This window comes from Bos taurus, chromosome 4, assembly GCF_002263795.3.
Source record: "Bos taurus isolate L1 Dominette 01449 registration number 42190680 breed Hereford chromosome 4, ARS-UCD2.0, whole genome shotgun sequence".
NCBI classification, from domain to species: Eukaryota; Metazoa; Chordata; class Mammalia; order Artiodactyla; family Bovidae; genus Bos; species Bos taurus.
The window spans coordinates 118159105-118183970 of record NC_037331.1 but is presented as its reverse complement, the minus strand read 5'-3'; the positions used below and the strand labels follow the sequence as shown (position 1 = coordinate 118183970).

The 24866-nt window shown below is 41.9% G+C and overlaps 1 protein-coding gene across 8 annotated transcripts in view; it reads left to right on the top strand.

The window, feature by feature from the left end:
• The window catches only part of LMBR1 (limb development membrane protein 1), a 132922-nt gene extending 112941 nt beyond the window's left edge, over window positions 1–19981 (top strand). For 4 of the 8 annotated variants that reach the window (XM_059885581.1, XM_059885582.1, XM_059885583.1 and 1 more), the window contains 2 exons: window positions 14440–14601; window positions 18112–19981. In XM_059885581.1, coding sequence (XP_059741564.1) covers window positions 14440–14601; window positions 18112–18197 — 248 coding nt within the window. In that variant the 3' untranslated portion in view covers window positions 18198–19981. Of the gene's footprint in view, window positions 1–13625; window positions 13797–14439; window positions 14602–14696; window positions 15313–18111 lie in introns of those variants that run through there. The other 4 variants (NM_001075786.3, XM_024990680.2, XM_024990682.2 and 1 more) reach the window with 4 other exon arrangements.
• The last annotated feature ends 4885 nt before the right edge of the window (window positions 19982–24866 follow it).

The window sequence follows — 24866 nt, the reverse complement described above, 5'->3', positions numbered from 1 at the left end:
TCATGTGTGTGCAACAAGGAACTCATGTGCTTTTCAGTTTTCCATTTTACTTAACTGTACAGAGACATCCATGAAGGGAATAAATGGCATACATACCTACTTGTAACTCTTACAGTACTGTGTAGGGTTAGGAATATGATAGGAACTCAAAAATACTGTAAAATGTGACTCATACCACAACAGCAAGTACAGAAATAAAGAATTTCTAATTAAATCTATTTGGCACAGCCATACACTAATATATCCATGCATGGTATGGAGTGTATAGTGTGAAGCCTGTTAAATACATTTTAACAGCTTTATTGAAATAAATGAAAATGACATATTGTAAACTGTACTCATTTTAAGTGTGTAATTTGATAAGTTTTGCCTTAACGTGTGTGACTGTGAATCTGTCACTGCAGTCAAGACAGCGAGCAAGTCTGTCGCCTGCAGATGCTCCCTTCTGGCCCTGGGTAGCTCCTCCTCATACCGTCCCCCACCTCCCCAACCCCAGTGTCCCCAGGCAACCACTGACCTTTCTGTGACAATAAAAGTAGTTCACATTTCCTAGAATTTTTTGTAAGTAAAATCACTTACTATGAACTATTTTTGTTTCTTTAACTCATAGTATTTAAGATCAACCCATGCTATATGTGTCAATAGTCTATTTTCTATTATTGCATTGTTTGTGTATATCACAATTTGTTTTTCTGCTCACCCACTGAAGGATATTTGAGTTGTTTACAGCTTCTGCCAAGTCGCTTCAGTCGTGTCCGACTTGTGCAACCCCATGGACTGCAGCCTACCAGGCTTCTCCGTCCATGGGATTCTCCAGGCAAGAACGCTGGAGTGGGTTGCCATTTCCTTCTCCATTACAGCTTCTAGCTACTATTATAAATGAAGCTGCCATGGACATTCACATCTAAGTCTCTGATTATATGAATTTAGACTTTCATTTCTCTTGGGTAGTAACTGTTAATAGAAATGGAATGCCTGGGCGTATACTTCAGTTTTAAAGGAATGGCCAAACTGTTTCAAAGTGCTCATGCCATTTTTATGTCTGCATCACAAGTGCATGAAAACTCTGCACGAAAACATCTTCTACATCTTTACCAATACTTGGTATAGTCAGTCAGTTTAAGGTCAGCCCTTCTAATAGGTGTGTAGTGAACTTAACTTGAATTTCCCAGATGACTAATGTGCTCATTTGTCATCTGTATATTTTCTTTGATGAAATATTTATTCAGATCTTTGGCTCGTTTTAAAAATTAGGTTGATTTTCATACTGTTGAGTTTTTTGTGCTATTTACATATTCTGGATAAAGGTTCTTTATCAAGATATGTGATTTGAAAATATTTCCCCCATTCAGTGGCTTGTCTTTTTATTCTTTTACCAATATTTTAGAAAGTACAGATGTTCTTAATTGGATGAAATCAGATTTACCAAATTTTCTTTTATGGATTGTGCTTTTGGTGTCATATATACTAAGTCTTCCTCTAACCAAGGTCACATAGATTATCTCTTGTGTTTTCTTCTAGAAGCTTTATACTTAGGTCTGTGACCTATTTTGAGTTAATTTCTGTATATAGTATAAGGTATGAATTAAAGTTTATTTCTTGGCATATGGTAACCAATTACTGAAGCTTGAGAATTCTCTTCCACTCAGTTGCTTTTGAAACTTCGTTGGGAACCAGTTGTCCATCTATGTGTGAGTGTGGGTCTCTTTCTGAACTCAGTTGTGTCCTATTGATGTCCTTGTCTTTACACTAGTACTACACCATCTGGGTTAATGTGGGCTGATGATGAGACAAAAAGATATGGCACTGAAAGATGAACTGCCCAGGTCGGTAGGTGCGCTGTTGGAGAAGAGAGGAGAAATAACCTCAGAAAGAATGAAGAGGCAGAGCCAGAGCAAAAACAACACCCAGCTGTGGACATGACGGTGATGGGAGTGAAGTCCATGCTGTAAAGAGCAATATTGCACAGGAACCTGGAATGTCAGGTCCATGAGTCAGGGTAAATTGGAAGTGCTCAAACAGGAGAAGGCAAGAGTGAACATCAATATTTTAGGAATCAGTGAACTCAAATGGACTGGAATGGGCGAATATAACTCAGATGACCATTATATCTACTACTGTGGGCAAGAATCCCTTAGAAGAAATGGAGTAGCTATCATGGTCAACAAAAGAGTCTGAAATGCAGTACTTGGATGCAATCTCAAAAACGACAGAATGATCTCTGTTCATTTCCAAGGCAAACCATTCAATATCACAGTAATCCAAGTCTATGCCCCAACCAGTAATGCTGAAGAAGCTGAAGTTGAATGGTTCTATGAAGACCTACAAGACCTTCTAGAAGTAACACCCAAAAAAGATGTCCTTTTCATTATAGGGGACTGGAATGCAAAAGTAGGAAGTCAAGAAACACCTGGAGTAACAGGCAAATTTGGCCTTGGAATACGGAATGAAGCAGGGCAAAGGTTAATTGAGTTTTGCCAAGAGAACGCACTGCTCATGGCAAACACCCTCTTCCAACAACACAAGGGATGACTCTACACATGGACATCACCAGATGGCCAACACCAAAATCAGATTGATTATATTTTTTGCAGCCAAAGATGGAGAAGCTCTATACAGATCAGGAGAAGACCAGGAGCATGACTCAGATCATGAACTCCTTATTGTAAAATTCAGACTTAAATTGAAGAAAGTAGGGAAAACCACTAGATCATTCAGGTATGACCTAAGTCACATCCCTTGTGATTATACAGTGGAAGTGACAGATAGATTCAAGGGATTAGATCTGATAGACAGAGTGCCTGAAGAACTGTGGACGGAGGTTCATGACATCGTACAGGAGGCAGTGATCAAGACCATCCCCAAGAAAAAGAAATGCAAAAAGGCAAAATGGTTGTCTGAGGATGCCTTACAAATAGCTGAGAAAAGAAGAGAAGCAAAAGACAAAGGAGAATGCATTTGAATGCAGACCCCATTTGAATGCAGAGTTCCAAAGGATAGCAAGGAGAGATAAGAAAGCTGTCCTCAGTGATCACTGCAAAGAACTAGAGGAAAACAATTGAATGGGAAAGACTAGAGATCTCTTCAAGAAAATTAGAGATACCAAGGGAACATTTCATGCAAAGATGAGCTCCATAAAGGACAGAAATGGTATGGACCTAACAGAAACAGAAGATATTAAGAAGAGGTGGCAAAAATACACAGAAGAACTGTACAAAAAAGATCTTCATGACCCAGATAACCGTGATGGTGTGATCACTCACCTAGAACCAGACATCCTGGAGTCCAAAGTCAAGTGGGCCTTACGAAGCATCACTCTGAACAAAGCTAGTGGAGGTGATGGAATGCCAGTTGAGCTATTTCAAGTCCTAAAAGATGATGCTGTGAAAGTGTTGCACCCAATATGCCAGCAAATTTGGAGAACTCAGCAGTGGCCACAGGACTGGAAAAGGTCAGTTTTCATTCCGATCCCAATGAAAGGCAATGCCAAAAGGAATGTTCAAACTGCCAGACAATTGCATTCATGTCACATGCTAGCAAAGTAATGCTCAAAATTCTCCAAGCCAGGCTTCAACAGTACATGAACCATGAACTTCCAGATGTTCAAGCTGGATTTAGAAAAGGCAGTGGAACCAGAGATCAAATTGCCAACATCCATTGGATCATCGAAAACGCAAGAGAGTTCCAGAAAAACATCTACTTCTGCTTTATTGATTATGCCAAAGCCTTTGACTGTGTAGATCACAACAAACTGTGGAAAATTCTTAAAGAGATGGGAATACCAGACCACTTACCACTTACGTGCTGCAGTCTATGGGGTTGCAGAGTCAGACACGACTGAGTGACTGAAGTGGAACTGATGATGAGACTTGAAACCAGGTACTGTGAGACCTTCAGCTTTGTTCTTTTTTTCAGAATGGTTTTAGTTATTCAAAGGCCTTTTGCATTCCTATATAAATTTTAAAAATAGCTTGTCATTTTTCAAATAAATGTCTGTTAGGATTTGGATTTGGATTGTGTTTAGTCTGTAGAACAAACTGGAGAGGATTAACATCTCTACAGTATTGAGTCTTTCAGTCCCTGAACACTCTGTACTTACTTAGTTCTTTGATTTGTCTCACCAGTTTTTGTAGCTTTTTGTTTACATCTTGCACATTTGATGTTTTTGTGAGTGGTGTTTTTAAAAAATTTAGTTTCCAATAGTTCATTTGTAGTACATAGAAATGCAATTGATTTCTTTATATTGATCTTTTTCAGCATTGCTCAGTTCATTTATTAGTTCTATTAAATCTGTTTTATAGGTTTCATTGAATTTTTTACTTTGATGTTTATGATTCTGTGAATAAAGACAGTTTTCCTTCCTCCTTTCCAGTACAGATGCCTTTACCTGCTTTTCTTGTCTATCGCATTGAGCAGAGACTACAGTGCAGTGTTGAATAGAAGCGGTGAGGGCAGGTGTTCTTGGCTCGTTCCTCACTGTAGTGGGAAAGCATTCTGGTTTTTACCACTAACTGTTATTAGCTGGAGTTTTTGTTACTTTGTTTTGGAAGACGCCTTTTACCGGTTGAAGAAGTTCCCTTCTTGTCCTGCTTAGCTGGAGTTTTTTAAATCAGGATTGGATGTTGGATTTTGTTAAATGCTTTTTCTTCCTCTGTTGAGATAATCATTCTCTTTTTTAGTCGTTGATGCCGTGTTCATTTTTTTGGTTTCATTTGTTTTCCTTTCTGTTTCATTTTGAATAGTGTCTGTTAATAATGTCTTAAAAGTCTACTAATCTTTTCTTTTGCAGTGTCTAATCTGTCATTAATTCCATCTAGTGTATTAGTCATATCTTGCATTGTAATTTTTCTCTGAAGAAGGTTAATTTAGGTCTGTTTTATGTCTTTTATGTCTCTATTTATCAGGTTCAATCTTCTAACTTCTAAAGTGTAAGAAATATGGTTATAATTGTTTTAATGTCCTTGCTAGTCATTTTGTCATCTGTGTCATTTCTGGGTTGGTTGTTTTTCCACAAGCCAGTGTGTTCGTCAGTCAGTGTGTTCGTCAGTTCCTAGCTGAATACTCAAGAGAGGTCCTCTGTCTCCCTCCCAGGTTCCCACCCTGTGCAGCTGTCCAGCCACTGTGCTGTCCCAAGCTCCAGCGCGCCTCTTTACCTCGGTGAGGCGGCTGGATTCTGTCCCTCTTCCTTTCCACTCTGCATTCAGGAAGCCCTCTTTAGGTAGGAGCTATGGCAGACAGCAATTCATGGGGTTGCAAAGAGTTGGACACGACTGAGCGACTGAACTGAACTGATGGCATTCAGAGGACTACGTTGCTTGTTTCTCATCTCTTAGCATCATTGACCTTCATTGCTATATGTCCAGGGTCTTGAATACCACAAGTTTGCATATTTTGTCCAGTTTTTTGATTAATGAAAGTGTGAGAGACTGTCTCCTTTATTTAGCTTTGGCTGGACTCCGAAGTCAATGAACATATTTCTAATTGATGTACTATAATGAAAACTTGTTTGCAGAGTAAGACTGGTCAGATTTAAAGTCTTTCCTTTAACAACATTGTCTTCCATTACCCCTAAAAAGTGGGACCTCTTGTTAGTTTTAGAATTTTTGTGTGTGTGTGAATAAATAAAACAATTTACAGTGAGCTTATTTACATTAGTCCTGAAATTAATGATGTTCATGATTAATTATGGATTTTATTATTTTATATTCTTTAAGTCACATTTAATTTTTGATACTGTGTAGGTAAATTTTATATCAAAAGCCTGGTTTTAGAGAAGGGAATTTAAAAATCTAGTCAAGATAATAATTTATACTAACTATTATGGGAATCCAGAGAGGGGGAAAATGTGTTAATCCCAATATTTTATCAGAGAACATTCAATTTATAAATTTGCTTTCTATAGCAAAATGTATGTGCTGTTTTTGGCAGTCTTTCATTAAAGCCATGGATATTCATGGCAGTCATTTGTATGATATGCCAGCAAACATGATTTATTGAGAAAGTTACTTTAATGGTCCTTTTAGTGTGTCAAGCTTTATATATTCTCTCACAACTTCTTGCTAGTTAAGGAACATGAATATGCTTGCTAAAAGTCAAAGTTGACTCAGGTGGGCTAACAAACGTAAATTCTCTTGACTCATACTGCAGGTGGAGTAATCAGCTCTGTCTTGAAGTGAGGTTTTGTCCTTAGTTCTTTTATAGGTATGGATAAAGAAAAGATCTTTATTCAAGGAACTATGCATAAGACATTTTCAGTTTAATCCTAGTGCAGGGAGCTGATTTCATGGTTTATTGTGAAGAGTATTTTATTGACAGATAATTCAGATAATGTTACCATATGCTTAGCTGCTGCTTACTAACTGAGCTTCTTACCTGGTATATCTTTTAAAGAAATGAACTTCTGAATGGAAATAAACTTTTCAGTGTTTGACTAAGAGAGTTGTAGTTATTGTTGTTCAGTCGCTCAGTTGTGTCTGTCTCTGTAACCCCATGGACTGCAGCATGCCAGGCTTCTCTGTCCTTTACCATCTACCAGAGCTTGCTCAAACTCATGTCCATTGAGTCGGTGATGCTAACCCACCATCTGATCCTCTGTTGTCCCCTTCTTCTCCTGCCCTCAGTTTTCCCAGCGACAGGGTCTTTTCCAATGAGTCGACCCTTCACATCAGGTAGCCGAAGTATTGGAGCTTCAGCTTCAGTGACAGTCCTTCCAATGAATATTTAGGATTGATTTCCTTTAGGATTGACTGGTTTGATCTTCTTGCAGTCCAGGGTACTCTCAAGAGTCTTCTCCAGCACAATTCAAAAGCATCAATTCTTTGGTGCTCAGCCTTCTTTATAGTCCAACTCTCACATCCATACATGACTGCTAGAAAAACCATAGCTTTAATAGACAGATCTTTGTTGGCAAAGTAATGTCTCTGCTCTAATATGCTTCCAGTGAGGAAGCATCTTTTAATTTCATGGCTGCAGTCACCATCTGCAGTGATTTTGGAGCCCAAGAAAACAAAGTCTGTCACTGTTTCCATTGTTTCCCCATCTACTTGCCATGAAGTGATGGGACCAGATGCCATGATCTTCATTTTTTGAATGTTGAGTGTTAAGCCAACTTTTTCATTCTCCTCTTTCACCTTCATCAAGAGGCTCTTTAGTTCCTCTTCGCTTTCTGCCATAAGGGTGGTGTCATCTGCATATCTGAAGTTATTGATATTTCTGCTGGCAGTCTTGATTCCAGCTTGTGCTTCATCCACCCTGGCATTTCACATGATGTACTCTGCATATAAGTTAAATAAGCAAGGTGACAATATATAGCTTTGACGTGCTCCTGTCCCAGTTTTGAACCAGTCTGTTGTTCCATGTCAAGGACAGTTAAATAACATTAAATAATTAAAATTATCTTATGGTTAATAGTATTTTAAAATTTGCTGCCTTAGTACCCTTTTATGTCTTTCAGAAATAGAGATTTTGAAGTGTTTTACATTTGTACAAGTCTTTATTAACATGTCATTCACCCAGGGGATTTTTGCAGAAATTTGTGCCTGTGGCTGACTATTTGTTATGTAAGTGAATAGTGAAACACTTCGATCAATATTTGGGTAACAAAAGACATATTAATACATCTCTGGTCAATAAGTTGTTAAAACTTTTAAGTATTGCTGTTTTTTCTTAAGTGTTGGTATTATCAATAAAAAAGTACACTAGTCCAAATGGACTTTCAGTCACCCAGTTGTGTCCATCTCTTTGCGACCCCATGAACTGTAGCATGCCAGGCCTCCCTCCTGTATATATATATGTGTGTGTGTGTGTGTATGTATGTGTGTGTGTGTGTGTGTGTGTGTGTATATATATATATATATATATATATATATTTATTTATATATACTTATATAGGCTATTCCATCCAAAAGCAGAATACACATTCTTTTCAAGTGCCCAAGGAACAGTCTCCAGAATAGATCACATGCTAAGCCTCAAAACAAGTCTTGGTAAATTTATGAAAATTGAAATCATATTAAGCATCTTTTCTAACAGCAATGCTTTGAAACTAAAGAGCAGCTACAATCTTTAAAAAATTCCTGAGGCTTCCCTGATTCGTCCAGTGGCTAAGAATCCATGCTTCCACTGCAGGGGGCGTGGTTTTGATCCCTGCTTGAGACCCCACATGCTGTGTGGTGTAGCCAAAAGATAAATTCTCTGAATCACCTTTGCAGAGAAAATAAAAGTATATTAAAAAACAAACAAAAAACTTCCCAGAGCACAAACATATGGAGGCTAAGCAACATGTTCCTAAGCAACCAATGGGTCACTGATGAAATCAAAGGAGAAATTTTAAAATACCTATAGACAAATGAAAACAGTGAGCCAAAATCTGTGGGGTTCAGGAAAAGCAATTCTAAGAGGGACATTTATAGTGATACAGGCCTACCTCAGGAAACAAGAAGAATTTCAAATAAAGAATCTTACAGAGAAAGGAGAGCAAACAAAACACAACATTAGTAGAAGAAGAGAGTCATGAAAAATCAGAGCAAAGATAAATGAAACTTAAGAAAATAGAAATCAATGAAATTGAGAGCTGGTGTTTGAAAAGAAACAAAATTGATAAACCTTTACTCAGACTGATTACGGAAAAAATGTGAGGGCCCAAATAGCAGAAATTATAAAGAAGACATTACAGCCTACGCCACAGAACTACAAAGGATCATAAGAGATTACTAAGAAGAACTGTATGCCCCAATAAAATGGACAGCCTAAAAGAAGTGGACAAATTCCTAGGAGTGTACAGTCTCCCAAGACTGAACCAGGAAGATATAGAAAATATGAATAGGTAGTTACTAGTAATGAAATAGAATTAGAAATGAAAACTCCAACAAACACAAGTCCAGGACCAGACGGCTTCACAGGTGAATTCTAACAAACATTTGGAGAAGAGTTAACACCTATCCTTTTCAAACACTCCAAACAATTGCTTAGGAAGGCACACTGTCACCCTGGCATCCCTGGTATTAAAATCAGACAAAGATACCACACACAAAAAAATTATTGTCCAATATCACTTGAGTCAGCGTGTGCAAAAATCCTCAACAAAATCTTAGCAAAGTGAATTCAACAGTACATTAAAAGGATCGCACACTATGATCAAGTGGGATTTATTCCAGGGATGCAAGCAAGGATGGTTAAATATCTGCAAATCAGTGTGATATATCAAATTAAGAAACTTAAAGTATGCAAATCATATTGCTTATCTCAGTAGATACAGAAAACTTTTGTCAAAATTCAGCATCCATTTATGATAAAAACTCTGCACAAATTGGGTAGAGGGAACATACCTCGACATAATAAAGGCAATATATGATAAACCCACAACTGACATCAAACTCAGTGCTGAAGAGTTGAAAGCACTTCATTAAAGATCAGGAACAAGATAAGGATGCCCACTCCTGCCACTTTTATTCAACACACTAGGTGAAAACCTAGTCACAGCAGTGAGACAAGAAAAAATAACTAAAAGGAACCTAAATTAGAGAAAAAGTAAAACTATCACTGTTTTCAGGTGACATATACTAATAGAATCCTACAGACACTGCCAAAAAACCAATAGAGCTTATCAATGAACTCCATAAAGTTCTAGGATGTAATATTAATATATAAAGATCAGTAGACAGAAATCTGTTGCATATCTCCACACTAAAAACAAACTATCAGAAAAATTAATTTAAAAAAGAATCCCATTTACCATTGTATCAAAAAGAGCAAAATACCTAAGAGTATATCTAAATAAGGAGATTAAAGATCCATGCTCAGAAAACTATGACATTGATGAAAGAAATTGAAAGCAACAAAAACAGATGAAGGGAAATACAATGTTCATGGATTGGAAGAATTAACACTGTTAAAATGACCATACTACCTAAGATAATCTACAGATTCAGTACAATCAAAATACCAATGACATTTTTCACCGAAGTAGAACAAATAATTCTAAACTTCGTGTGGAACTATATAAAAGATACTGAAGTACCAACACAGCTTTGAGAAAGAAGATTAAAACTGGAGGTCAGTGTGCCCTGATTTTAAACTATACCACAATACTACATCCATCAAAACAGCATGGTACCGGCACAAAAACAGACATATGTGTCCATGGAGCAGAATAGAAAGCCCAGAAACGAATCCATCCACCTATGGTCAATTAATCTGTGACAGAGGAGGCAAGAATATACAATGAGGAAAAGAAAGCCTCTTCAGTAAATGATGTTGTGAAAAACTGGGCAGCTACATGCAGAGGAGACTGAACCATGTTCTCACATCATGCACAAAAATAAATACAACACAGGTTAGAGATGTAAATGTTAGACCTGAAGTCATAAAACTTCTAGAGGAAAGCATAGGCAGTATTCCCTCTGACATTGGTCTTAGCAGTATTTTGGGGAGATCTGTTTCCTCAGGCAAGGGGAGCAAAAGCAAAAATAAGCACATGGGACCACAGCAAACTAAAAGGCTTTTGCACAGTGAAGGGAACTCAGCAAAATGAAAGGCTGCCCACTGGATGGAAAAGATATTTGCAAATGATACATCCAGTAAGGAGTTAATATCCAAAATATTGCAAAGGATCAATGCCAAGAAACCAAACATCCCAGTGCAAAAACGGGCAGATTTAAATAGACATTTCTGCAAAGAAGACATACAGATGGCCAAAAGACACATAAAAAGATGCTCAGCATCATTAATTATTAGAGAAATGCACATCAGAATTACACTGAGGCATCACCTCACACTGGCCAGAATGGCCATCATCAAACAGTCTATATATAAATGCTGGAGAGGGTGTGGAGAGAAAGGAACCCTCCTGCTCTGTTGATGGGAATGTTGATTGGTGCAGCCATTGTGGAGAACAGTATGGAAGTTCCCTAAAAAACTAAAAACAGAGCTACCATATGATCCAACAGTCTTACTCCTGGGTAGTTTTCTGAAGAAAATGAAATCCCTAATTAGAAAGTAAATATGTACCCCTGTGTTGATTGCAGCGTTATTTACAGTAGCCAAGATTCGGAAGCAGCCTCAGTACCCATGAACAGATGAATGGATAGAGATGTGGTACGTACACACACACACACACACACACACACACACAGGAATATGACTCAGGCGTGAAAGACTAACATATTGCCATTTGTGGCAACATGGCTAGACCTAGAGGGCATCATGCTTGATACAATAGGCCAGATAGAGAATGACAGATACTGTGTGACTTCACTCACATATGAACTCTAGAAGACAAAAATGAGCAGCAAAACAGAATCAGAGTCACAGACACAGAGAGCAGACAGGTGGTTTCCAGGGCTGGGTGGTGAGTGGGGGAGAAAAATAGGTGCAGGAGATGAGGTCTGCAAAATTCACAGGATCTCAAATGTACAGTGTGGAAAATATAGTCAAAAACTAGATGGTGATCATTCTGAAATGTATAGAAATACCAAATCACAGTGTCACGTCATAGGAACTTGGATAGTGTTTTAGGTTGATTATACTTCAAAAGCAAACTCTTAGGAAAAAAGATTGGATTTGTGGTTACCAGAGGCAGGAGGTAGAGGAGGGGGAATTGGATGAAGGTCATCAACAGGTACAAATGTCCAGTTATGAGATAAATCGTAGGGACATGATGTGCAACATGACAAATACAATTATTTGCTGTGTGTTATATAGGAAAGTTGTTAAGGGAGTGAATCCTAAGAGTTTTCATCACATGGAAAAAAATTTTGAAACTTTTAAAATTTTGTATCTGTTTGAGGTGATGAATGTTCACTGATCTGATCTTAATAATCATTTCATGGTATATATGAGTTAAAACATGCTGTACGTGTTAAACTTACGCAGTGATAAGCTGGAAAAGAAATAAGTACAATTTACAATTATTACTGTGACAAAATCCCCTTAGACATTTTAGAAAAGTGTTTATTTAAGACTTCTTTTTGTCTATTAGAAGATTTTCAGAATTGAAGAGCTTTGTAGTACTTAGCTGATATTATATTTCTAAAATGTTAAATTCTGAACAGCAGTCTTCTGGAGCTCACTCCTATAATCTCTGAGGTTTTGTCTGAAGCCTCAGTGCGTCCACAGTAGCACCAGGCTTCTCGGTTTCTGTCTGAGGCCAACCTGAGGTGTCTGTGGCCAGAGCCTCTAACAAGAGGGGTTGCTCTTCTCATGTTTCCCACTGGGTCTTGACCTGCCTGTCCAGACACCAGGGTGAGCCCACTGAGAAGTTCTAGTGAAAGCACCTTTCCATTGTTCATAACGTACCTTCCAGTCTCACTGTGTGAATTCTCACCTACTGCCCCTGGCTTCCCTCTCATGGGGTGCGTGACACACAGCAAGTTCTGGGTGACTCTGAATTACTAGTTAGCATGTAGCAGAGGCTTCCAAAGTAGAGTTGGTTTCCCCATAAATTCACAAAGTAAGTCATTGGGCTCTGTGGAGAAGCTATCAGAACTTGTATTTATTTTTATTGCTATAGTTTTTTAAGTCTTTCTTTTGTGTATAAAATAATATATAGGTCAGTGAGTAGTATGTATATAGTTTTCAAATAAAATACACATGTAATAGGTATATATACTCTGATTTTATTTTTGCTAATGGTAGTGTATGATCAAAAATTTTTGAGACCAGGTCAGACTTGCATAGAGCATCTGGGCAGGGTTACCCTGTGACTCGTCAGCTCCTCTTCAAAGGAGCTTCCTGATGCCACTGGTGCGTGTGCGTGCGTGCGTGCCTCACCGCACGCTCAGGAGGCTTGGGCTCTAAGGACCGAACATGCTTGTCTGGGGTCCCCGGGCCATGAGCCCACTGAAGTGTGTTTTGGGAGGACTGCATCTTGTTTACAGTTAACTTCATTTGAAAAATAATATATATAATTAGACACATGTTCCTTTTAACAAAGTCTTAGTAAGTCTTCACTCAGAGAAACTGCCGCCGAGTCGGTGCCATGACCTCATGGTGTGACCTACGCTGTATGTGCTGCTAGGGTCCGGGTCCCTTCTACCTTCTTTGAAAAAGCACGTTATTGTACGTTTCCGTTAATCTTGTATTTCCTTAAACTACTTTGGTAGAGTATTGTCTCTCAGATTCAGATACATTGGCCCTGGATACGTGTGGTTACACGAGACCTGCTTTTTGATACCTGCTCTTTTTCTGTCATGTCCACGAGCTACTTTCATAGAGTCTGTCCAGATAAGAGGTGATGGGATTGCGTTGAGTGGGGATGAGAGTTAAGTTTGAAAGTTAGCTGATGAGGTGACGTTGAGTTTAGTCAAAGCTGTTCTTGAAATTTGTAGGCCACCCATAAAATGAGAGGTGCGTGATTTTGGATATACAGGGCCTTAGTGGTTCAACTTGATATGGCCATGGTGAGCTCTCCAGCTTCTTCCTTAAAGAACATCAGTAGTCCCGTCACCTCTCACTTGACTGACCATTTGAATGCTGTTTTACTTTATTTATTTACCTGTCAGTAGTCAGAAAAATCCTTCCATATGCAGACTCTTTCCAAGAAGTATTGAGCCGAGGGCATGTACTTGTTGAATACAATGACTATTCAGACTTTTAAAAAAATAAGGCTTGTTTTTTACATGTTCCAGGTGGATTTAAGTGGTGATGCATATAGAACACAACTGCAGTGCGTTTCTAGCGCACACAGCACTCACACTGCATCTCAGCCTTGGCCATTCATCCCACAGGACTGTAGCCTCCAGTTCACACATGTGATGTGTGTTTTCTTCCCCCTGGAGAGGAACCACTCTGTTTATTTGTTAAGTAGTAAGTTTTAAGTATGTGCAAGGCATTGCTCTGGGTTCTGGGATCATAGGGCTAAAAACAACAGAGTCTCTGTTCTTATAATTCCGCGGGAAGTAGGCAGTAAATGAACCACAAAGGAAAAGAAGCATTTCAGATAGTGTGTGCCTTGAAGAAACATTGTCAGGGTGGAGGGCCTCAGCAGGTCAGCTGTTGAGGGTAGAGGAGACAGGTGGCCTCTTGGAGGAGCTGGCATGTGAGCAGGGCCCTGTAGGGAGGTGGGACAAGCGTTGGGGCGGGAGAGAGTTTGTCAGTGTCTCTCCCATCACAGCCTCATTTCCTGTTTTGGGGAGTGGCTGCACCCACTCTCCACACAGGAGCAGCACAGCGGGTTTCTTGTGGATGCAGGAGAATGCTGAGCGAGTGACCCGTTTCAGCTTCGCTGCTCACCGCTGCCAGAGACTGACGCGTGGACAGTTGCTTAGGCTGACTGTGGTTGGCCGCAGGACCATGACTGTCTGTGGTAACCGAGGATTCCCACTAACAGAAATGAGGAAGGCCATGGAATTTGGTCTGATTTGTACTTTATCTTGGTAAATATATATTTATATAAATAGATTGTACCTAATTCATTAAGGGCTATTTTATTTATTTTAACAGGAATCACTAGATTTGACCTGCTTGGAGACTTTGGAAGGTTTAACTGGCTGGGAAATTTCTATATTGTGCTATCCTACAATCTGCTCTTTGCTATCGTGACCACACTGTGTCTGGTCAGAAAATTCACCTCTGCTGTGCGAGAAGAGCTTTTCAAGGCCCTAGGTAATCCTGAGGTTTATGGGTACTTTTTCTCTCTTTCCACTTTAATAATTTTAGGTTTTCAGCTAATTTTAAGTCTTTACCTATTCATTTTCCAGACGTGTGAATCCTTCGAGGTCACATTCCTGAACCCACTGCTTATTGGTTATGTTCTTGTATAAGATTACTTCATTAAGCCTCATCTTTCTCATCTATAAAACAGTGATAATATCATCTTCAGAACTGTTGTGAATATTAACTAAAATAGTTCTTGTCAGGGCCTAAGGGAAGTCCTGACACCCGTGAGAGCTTAGCAAGCAGTAGCTCTTTTATTATGATGATGAGAGCAGTTGTGATGAACTGTGAGGTGCAAGGCTTATATTCTGGTAATGATGCCTCTTACTATTTTTTAGTTTAAGATTTTTTTTGAGAATTGGATTTTGTAAGTTTCAGGCTGACCCACAATTACAGTTCTCTTCATAAGTCAGATAATAATTTGGAATAAAAATATTAGTGTTTGGCATTAATAAGAGAGAGGGCATTTATTATGTATTCCATGAGTCATATGCATTGAGACAGTATTAAAAACTCATAGATTTGGCTAAGCTATAAAAGGTATAGATGTCACCCATGACCGTATTTTTCATGCTTAATTCAACATTAGTGATAAGCATATTTCAGGCTTTGTATTTTGGGAATACCAAGACAAAATAAACTGTCTTGCTTTTAAACCTTCTTGGGTTTAGGGTGTGTAATTTTATAAAAGAGGGGAAAGGTAGTGATTTATGGTTAGAAAGTCCTGACGTTAGCTCATTTACCTGAATTGACACCATGTGAATGCTCATAGTCCACGTGCCTCTGTGGCTCTGAGCTGTTGCAGAGCACAGTATAATGGTGGTGCCTGAAGGTCCTGTTCGCACGTACAGGGATGTCTGCCAGGCAGACCACAGAAAGCTTTACACACCACCAAGCTTTCCAATCCTGATGCTTGAAAGGATGGCCACTGGGAAGAAAAAAGGACTTCAGATTGTCTACTCATGTCTGTTTTACTGTGAATTTATCCTAGGAGACAGTGGCTGATGAAATACTGGGCAGAAAAGGAAGAGTTACATCTCATTTCAGCTGAAGCCCCAGACACTTTGGGAATTTTAATGCCCAGGTTCCATAATGCTGGTCAGATTAAAATCTAAAGATCAAGTGGGAATCAAACAGTCCTCTTAGCCAGATGTTTAGAGTTATATTTTCATATTTAGCTTGTTGTAGCATCAGCAATATTAGTTACCCATAATCTCAGATAAATTCCTACTTATCATTCACTAAAATGAGATGGTGGTAAATGCTGCTGCTAAGTCGCTTCAGTCGTGTCCGACTCTGTGTGACCCCAGAGACAGCAGCCCACCAGGCTCCGCGGTCCCTGGGACTCTCCAGGCAAGAACACTGGAGTGGGTTGCCATTTCCTTCTCCAGTGCATGAAGTGAAAAGTGAAGGTGAAGTCGCTCAGTCGTGTCCGACTCTTCGTGACCCCATGGACTGCAGCCCACCAGGCTCCTCCGTCCGTGGGATTCTCCAGGCAGGAGCACTGGGGTGGGTGCCGTCAAATTGCAGTAACTTCAGCATTTCGTTGGGTGTTGTGGATATCGTCCTGCTAAGGAAGTCTTTATTGCAACAGTAAGATAGGGGACTTCCCTGGTGGTCCAGGGGCTAAGACTCCAAGCCCCCAATGCAGGAGGCCTGGGCTCAATCCCTGGGCAGGGAACTAGATCCCACATGCCCCAGCTAAGACCTGGCACAGACAGATAAATAAATAAAGTAGTAAGATATAATTTACCCTAAGGTAAAGCTTGTGTATGTTGTATTGGCTCTTTGACCATAAGAGGCAGTGGTGTTATCAAGAGCTATGTAGAACATCTAATAAACATAGTTTTCCTAAGGTTTTCTGTTACTCTTTGGAACGCTCTAAGGAGGCAATACTTGATACCTAGAAAAAGATCCTCATTAAGTGTATATAATGTGTGAATGATCTGAAATCTTAATATGATTTCACTGAGGATCATATAATTTGATCAGAAAATATAAAACTTAACCATCTCCTTTCTTTTTCTTCTTTTGTGTGTTGGGGGTGGCGCGGGAGGGCTTTTTCCCTCTCCTGCTGTGGGTTGAGAATCACAGTCTTTCTCATAGAGCCTCTGGCACAGGGCAGCCACTGGGAATTCAGCTGCTGTGATGGTGGAACCGGTGATGATTTCTACAGTAGAGAGACACTGTAGTTTTTCCAAATAGATAACCTGTGCCCCACCCAGGTTTTGAGAAGTAGCTCATCAGAATAATGGCCCCTGAAGGGGCTGAGTCTCCCCAAGGGCTGACCACCTGGTGGCCGTGCGCCCTGCCTGCCGCCCCCTGCAGCCAGCCTGTGTTAGCACACTGCCCCGTGTCTGTGTCCAGCTGGAGCTGTAGGCACCTTTCGTCACTCAGCGGCTCAGCCACTCCTGAAACCGGAACTGTGTGTGTGTGTGTGTGTGTGTGTGTGTGTGTGTTTGACTGACTTATTTTTTCCTTCCCAGTCATCCATCATAGACAGGCTCAATTTCACTTTTTTTCCATGAAGATATGCAGGTGATAGAAATTTTAAAATTTGGAATGTTGTGTTGGCTTGTGAGGGGTATAAAATTGTATATCAAGTTAGCTAGAAAACTACCTGAAATTTTAGGGGGAAAAATCATCCAAGTATATTTTTACAAATATCTGAGCCTCATAAAAATCATTCCCTGGAAATCTTTTCCACGGGTGTGCTGCTTATGTGTTCTTGAATATCTTTATGCTTCGTTTTGTTAAAGTGCTCAGAGCTTTAGTGCCAGTTAAATACTTGAAACTTCCTACCAGCTTTTGTGCCCACGCAGGCACAGTGCTGCCCAGTGTGTCAGTGCCCTGGTGAGCCCTCGCCATGTGATAGAGGGCAGGAGCGCAGCTCCCGAGGCGGGGATGCGCATCGACTCTGTGTTCAGGCTGCTCTTGGTCCTTTCCTTCTTCTTGGTAACACTCTCCATTGCTTTTCTTTTTCCTTACATGCTTAATGTCTTAGTGTGTTTTCCCCTGCATTTTCCTGTGAGTGTGTATGTATGAGTGTATTTTAAAACAAAAATGGGATCATCTTTGTTTCAGGTTATTCCCTAAGAAGGGCACTTGAGGATGGGGATAAGCTTGCAGGCGCAGGTTCATTAGAAGTTGCTCCTGGGACCGAGGTGGAGGGCGTGGCGTGGCGGGGGCTGTGTGGAGGGCAGGGGCTCTGCCCTCAGCGGAGGAAGCTGAGCCTGCCCTGTGGGAGGCTGGGTGAGGGGACAGCTCCTGCACGAGGGGAGGCTTGGCTTCCCGCCAGGCACCTGTCTTCAGCGGAGGCCCTGGGCGCTGCCGGTGGGGCACGGAGCCCTTTCTTGCTGCAGGGAGTGTGCCACGCGGCAGTCTCCTCAGGAGCACCTGATGTTCTGCCCAGCCTCTCAGCAGTGCATTAGTTCTTACATTTTCTTCGTTTTTCTGCAGGGCTTCATAAACTGCACTTATCAGATACGCCAAGGGATTCAGACACAGCAAAGCCTTCTGCAAACGGGCATCAGAAAGCACTGTGAGGCCCCAGCGCCACTCTGCAGTCGAGAGCGAGCACCCCACACTCGTGACATTCCCGCCAGCCAGGCCATCCCGCTGACCACGGTCCATGTGTCGGGCCTGTGCCTGCCCGTGTCCCCGTCTTAGTAATTTGAGGGCTTGGCTGTCGCAGGTCGTCTCCTCTTTGTTTGCCTTTGGGTGGACCTTATAGTTTCCAGCCAAGCGCAGGCTCCTCCAGGCAGCACGTCTTCTGGGGGACATGCTTGCTTGCATCAGCTGTGCAGCCATGAGGATGTGAGAAAAGGCAACTTTAGGGCTTTCTAAGGATTCATGTAAATCTCATTATATAGTCCATTCAAAGTGTAGACACCTACATGAAAGGCATGCTTCCTTAGTCCTCAGATGGGCAGTTTCTGCAAAAAAATGGAAGTTTATAGGTGTTATTGCAGTGGCTGCATTGAAACTGTAATGGTTGCAAATGACATTTTCTACTTCCTTCAAGAAAAAAACAAAAGCATAGTTCTGACTTAAGTTACCAAATATTGACTGGAATTTGAGTTAAGGGAAAAATACACAACTCTTCTAAACCTGAGCCTTGGTAGAATGCACAGGAATCCGTCTGCTGTCCAGTGTGATAAGCTATGGCAGGATATGTTGCGTCGTCATATTTTCTGACAGTTTATGTGTAAATAATTCAATATTACCTCTCAAAACATAGTTGCCAGTGTTGAATACACTTGTAACTTAGATTTTGCCTTATAGGCTATATGTACACTCAGTTTTTTTTTTTAAACATTTTTTTCAGGAATCCCGTAATTCCCTGTAATCCTGTGTCCATTATGGAACCGTAAATCCTCTGTGGTAGAAAGCCCTTCTTTCGCCTTTGGTCACTTCTGCACATGCCAAGTTAAGCCTCAGACTTACAAAGGTGATCATTTAAAGCCAGAACACACAGCGTCAGCCAGCGTTCGTGGTGTCAGGACTGCTCTGCAGTGCATCGTGACCTCACGCTCATTCAGTTATTAAACTGTAAATAATTGTGGGGACAGGTTTTTGACCTCAAGTCCACTGAGTAAAAACTATACCGTGGTAACTCTGTGTCACCTTCGCTAGGTTAGAGCACCAGAAACTGTGCATCAGAAGCAGGAGGCGGGCCCCTCACACGCAGTTCATACCATGAGGCCTAAAGTGCGTGTGCCCACATGCACTGTGTGTGTGGCCGTAGAGTGTCTGTGTTCAGACACAAGTAAAAGAATAGTTTTCTCAGATTGTTGAATTTAAAGGTTCTGGGGAGAGAAATTTATGAAAAATAGGCTGTATATATTTGACAAAAAATTTCCACTAAGAACCAAAATTATAAGAAAAGTAACTCAGCTCCATGTGTAGACTTCTTTATTTACATCTCTGCATTTCCTTCTGAGTTTCTCTTGTTAAAATGCAGCTTAGTTTTAAAACAAAAGAACATTTTGTGATTCTAAATGACCCTCAGTACATACAAGCAGTCTAGTGTGGGTGAATTTCTCAGCGTAAGATCCACGTACTGAGAAAAATTTATAAAAAATGGCTTTCTTCAATTTTACTGGTAATTATACCTATTTAAGCATTAGTTGGAGGTTTTGATTTTTACTGAAACTTGCTTGCTTTGAGCAGACCAGGTCAAGGGGAGAAGAGAAAAAAGTTCCTTTAAAAGAATATCACTTTTAACTTACACCACTTTCAGGGCACACATCCAGAAGAGCTTCTGGGTATTTGTAAGATGTCTGAAAATTTTTGAGTAAAGTATTAAACTTTTCAACGTCTGTATCAACTCTTTGCTCATCTTAAAGTTTCTTTCCATCAGAGGATGTAAGCCAGGTTTGGATCAGTACGGAGTGAAATGTAAAATGGATTTTTCAAGCTCTCATTGGGTGCTTCTTCACTGCTGTGTGGAATAGAGGTATGGTTTTAAACCTTGGGCCTCGGATGTGTTCTGTGTGAAAAAATACAGGTTGTTACGTCCTCGGTCTGCACGTAATGACAACCACTTGAGACTACAGATACCCCGTATATTCCCGGTCACATCCACAGTCCCGTTCCTGAGTGAAACGCTCATTCTAATCTCAGGCACTTCTCTCCGACACATGCTGGAGGCTGGTGCGTGGCCCTGTGCTGGGGTTGATGGGGGGCAGCACGTGGAGCTGGGCCCACAGCCAGGAGTGCCGTTGGGCGGGGGGCGGCGCCCAGGAGGCCTCGGGCCGGAGGGCCCCGCGCTGCAGTCAGACGCCCGGCTGCCCTGCTCCTGAGCGGGCGGGGTACGTCAGTGACGGATTTAATAAGGCTCCTCTCACGTTTTCTCACTTCTGGGAACCAATGTATTGGTTCTGTGGTATTTAAATGTGTTGGTTACACATTTTATATATACAACATTGTAATGATCTTCACTGATTTTCCAAGGTATTTCTTAGGTTTAAAATTTATTTAGCATTAGGTACATTCTCTATGAAAACGAACCTGCTGTAAATGTGAGACTTGATGTGAAGACTCTGTGTGCACACACATTAGCACCTTCTGTGCCACGCTGAGGGGCGGGCAGCAGATGAGAACGAAACCTCACTGGTGGTTGTCACACCTGACCTGGGGCAGTGGCTTCTGCCTGGCTCTGCTGGGGGCACAGGTGACCCCTGTGGCCTCAGTGGTCACCGTGTTTGCTTACAGCACAGGCTTACGTCGTGCTCCTCTGTGGCTCTCTGTGTTGTTAGCACAGTTCAGTGTATTTAGTGTATAAAGGCAGTGCTTGCGATGAGGATGTATGCGGTACTGACTATTCACACTTTTAAAAACTGGTATGGTGTTACTTTGAAAATAGTGTTTCGATGCACTGGCAAATGATTTTTGTTTACAGAGTGTTTTGTTTACAAATTATCAGTCTTGTTTGTTTCTATGAGATTACTTTTAGTGTGACTTTCTCAGAAATTAAAGTTTTACAAAAAGTGATTTCATATTTTGGTTTACAAGTACTCAAATATTTGTGTTTTTGTTTTTTTATCTTAAATACCCTCATGGCTAAAACTTAAGGGTGCAGGTTACGTTCATTTCAGTCTTACGAAGGGCAGTAGTTACTCTGGTGGAATGGTAAGTTGAGGAAGAAGTGCATGTTTTCTGCCCTTTTTGTTGGGGAGTTTTTGGTAGGTCAATTTCTTGCGACCTAAAATGATTGAAATCATGTATGTTATGTTATATATTTGACTTACTTAGATACGATTTCTCTAATTTTTTCCACTGAAGGACTGAGCCACATACCTGACTGTGGTCTGGGCAGCTTAATCCAGAGTCTTTGGAAGGCACATGCCCTTAGCATCTGGTTCATTCACTGACAGAAGCCTCTCCGGCAGTGACTTTCAGACTTCTGACCACAGTAAGAAATCCAGTTTACAGTGTAACACACACACTTCTATGCATACAAACAAAAATCTAAGAAAACAGTACCTGCTTTTACTGTGTGTGACGCTTGCTGCCATTTTCTGTCCTGTTTTGTTTTGGGGTTTTTTTTTTTTTTTGTATATATATATTTTTAATTAGATAGAAACCACTAAGTCATTTCCTGGCTGAAAGAATGATGAATACAAAGAATTGTTTTGGCTTTTGAATATTGTTCTGGTAAAATCCATTATCGCAGATACCACTGAAGCAAAAAGATTGAGTGTGAAAATTATTTGTTGCACTGCAAAGAATGTAATTAATAAAGTCAGTAGAAATTGCTGACTCTAAAACAAGTTTCAAAACTAAGTGGATTATAAAGTTTGGATTATAAAGTTGGATTACAAATTTTCAAAACTAAGTGATCCATATGTGTTGAAGGAGTAGTGCTGGGAGCTCATTTTCAAGAGAAGTTACTTAACTTCCAATTCTTTGTAATTCAATTAGGAAAGTTTTTTTCAAGTTCAGGTGTAATCAGGTAGGCACTTCAGACAGCCCAGTCGCTATGGGTGTGACTTTGGTGTGTGCTCTTCCTGGCGTGTGAAGAAGCCCGCTTCTCACAAGCAGGGTCACGGGAGCCGGGCAGACACAGCTGCTGTGCTCTTCTCTGAGGACCAGAGACAGCAAAGGGCCTCGGCATCTGAATGCGGGCAGCTGGCATCCACACGTCGCTGTGGGTCTGAGGAAGAGAGCTGTATCGGCTCCTACAAGTACAGTGTTCTATTACGAGACTGCTGCGATGGCTGTTCCTTTGAAAAGCTGTTGTTTTAAAAGAACGGCCTGCCTGCAGACTGGGACACCGAGCATCAGGAGCAGGGTGCCCCTGGAGCCAGCGTGCTGACTCGCGGCCTCCTGAGGCCTGCAGTCTCCCTGTGTTGGCTCAGCAGTGGGCGTGAGGGTGAGGTGACGGGGTAGCCGCCAGAGCCGGGCCTGGCCCTCCCTGGCCGCGCCTGCACGCTCCCTTCTGTCTCTGCTTCTTAGCAGCCACCCACTTCTTTGCTCTTTTTAGTCCTCACCGTGGCATCTCCTCAGGACTCGAAGTCAGGGGCTGAAGTCAGGAGGCGGATGCAGAGTCCTTGCTGTCAGCAGCCCTGGGAGCTGGGGAGATGCTCGTCTCTGCTCCAGAGCTCAGGGGCCCAAGCACAGGGAGGTAAGGACGTGGCCTGGGGACACGCCAGCGAGGTGTAGCACTGGCTGTGAGCACAGGTCCGTATCGCTGCCACCTCCCCTCTGCCTGCTCCAAGGGTTCTGCCTTCCCAGTGACTCCAGTCGGGCGGTTCGGAATTTCCCAACACCGGGGTGTCGAGTTAAGCGTTCGAACACTGTCTGCCTTCTTGTCTCAGGTGCAGGAGTGCGGCATGGCCTCAGAAACTCAAGCCGACTTGGTTCTGTCTAGATTACCCAGATAGCATAAGTAGGTATCGAAGATGTCATTTTAAGATGAGACCAGTTTAACGTACATAACTTGCAGAGAGATTTACTGCTTTAAATTGGTAATAACAACAGCAGTAATAGCAGTAGGCACTTAAGTAGTGCTTCCCTTTGGCAAGTATTGTTCTAAGCATTTTATAGGTGTGTTTTTTAAAATATTTGGCCACCTAATACAAACAGCTTACTCTTGGAAAAGACGCTGATGCTGGGAAAGATTGAGGGTGGGCGGAGAAGGGGCGGCAGAGGATGAGATGGCTGGACGGCATCACCGAGTCAGTGGATGTGAATTTGAGAAAACTCCAGGAGATGGTGAAGGACAGGGAAGCCTGCAGTCATGGAGTTGCAAAGAGTCGGATTCGACTGAGCAGCTGAACAACAGCAGCTCATTTAATCCTTACAATAGTCCTGGGGAAGAGGCACTGTTAGTATTCCCGCTTTGCTGATGAGGAAGCTAAAGCACAGAGAGGCTGCGTAACCCACCCGGGACCCACAGAGCACAGAGAAGCTGGGTAACCCACCCAGGACCCACAGAACATAGGGTCTGAACCCCGGGCCATCTGGCTCCTGAGTCCTCACCCGTCACCACTTTGTAAACCTTGCTTCCCAGATAGCCTTTACTTATCAATTATAGCTGATGGAAGACACCTGTCTTCATAGGGGAGCCCCTGTACTAGTTGACAGAGCCTTGTAATATCAGAGCCTCTGAGACAAACAAAGGGACTTGTTTAAAATTGTTACCTGTTTTTATGGTGCCTGAGTTCCCTGGTGGCTCAGAGGATAAAGCATCTGCCTGCCATGCGGGAGACCCGGGTTTGATCCCTGGGTTAGGAAGATCCCCTGGAGAAGGAAATGGCAACCCACTCCAGTATTCTTGCCTGGAGAATCCCATGGACAGAGGACCTGGTGGGCTACAGTCCACAGGGTTAGAAAGAGTCGGACACGACTGAGCGAGTTCACTTCACTTCACTTTATGGTGCTTAGTGAGGACAGTGAACCAGATAGGGAACCACGAGTGAGACATCGGGGCTTTAAGAATGCAGCTTGATCGCCTTGGAAGGAAAAAAACAGTTTGGGAAAATTTCTTAAAGATGCTGGTTCTGCTGTGCCCGTTCCAGCTCTCAGCCCTGCAGGTTTCCCGCGGCCCAGCGAGCTCCACCTTTGGGGAAGTTTCGGCAGAGCCGCTGGTGCTGGGCAAGCACCTGGGCTCTGAGCCCCACTGTTAGCTGAGTAGAGCTGCGGTTTCCTCACGATTCCACACTCCTTCCCCATGCGTGAGACGGGCAGGACCCGCGCTTGTGAAAAGGGTTAGGCAACGGTAGCCATTACCTGTGCCAGTCAGAAAGTGGGCACCCCACCTACGAGCCGTGTAGTGGAACCCGGGTGGCTTCTCACCTGCACACGTGTGCCTTGTGCCCAGGGCTCTGAGTGGGGCCGCCAGGCCACTGTCGTAGCGCAGGGCCCAAAACATCAGATGCTCTTTAAGTATTGGCTGTTATTCTTAATAATTAAATGTTCTGTCACAATGGCTTGACATCTGTAAGATGATGTCACAGTTAGTTGTAGCAGAGCCCATAAGGAACTAAGGGAAAGGGGAAAGTGAAGTCGCTCAGTCATGCCCGACTCTTAGTGACCCCAAGGACTGCAGCCTACCAGGCTCCTCCATCCATGGGATTTTCCAGGCAAGAGTACTGGAGTGGAATGCCATTGCCTTCTCTGTCTGTTATGTTCTGCTACTGCTAAGTTGCTTCAGTCGTGTCTGACTCTGTGCGACCCCATAGATGGCAGCCCACCAGGCTCCCCTGTCC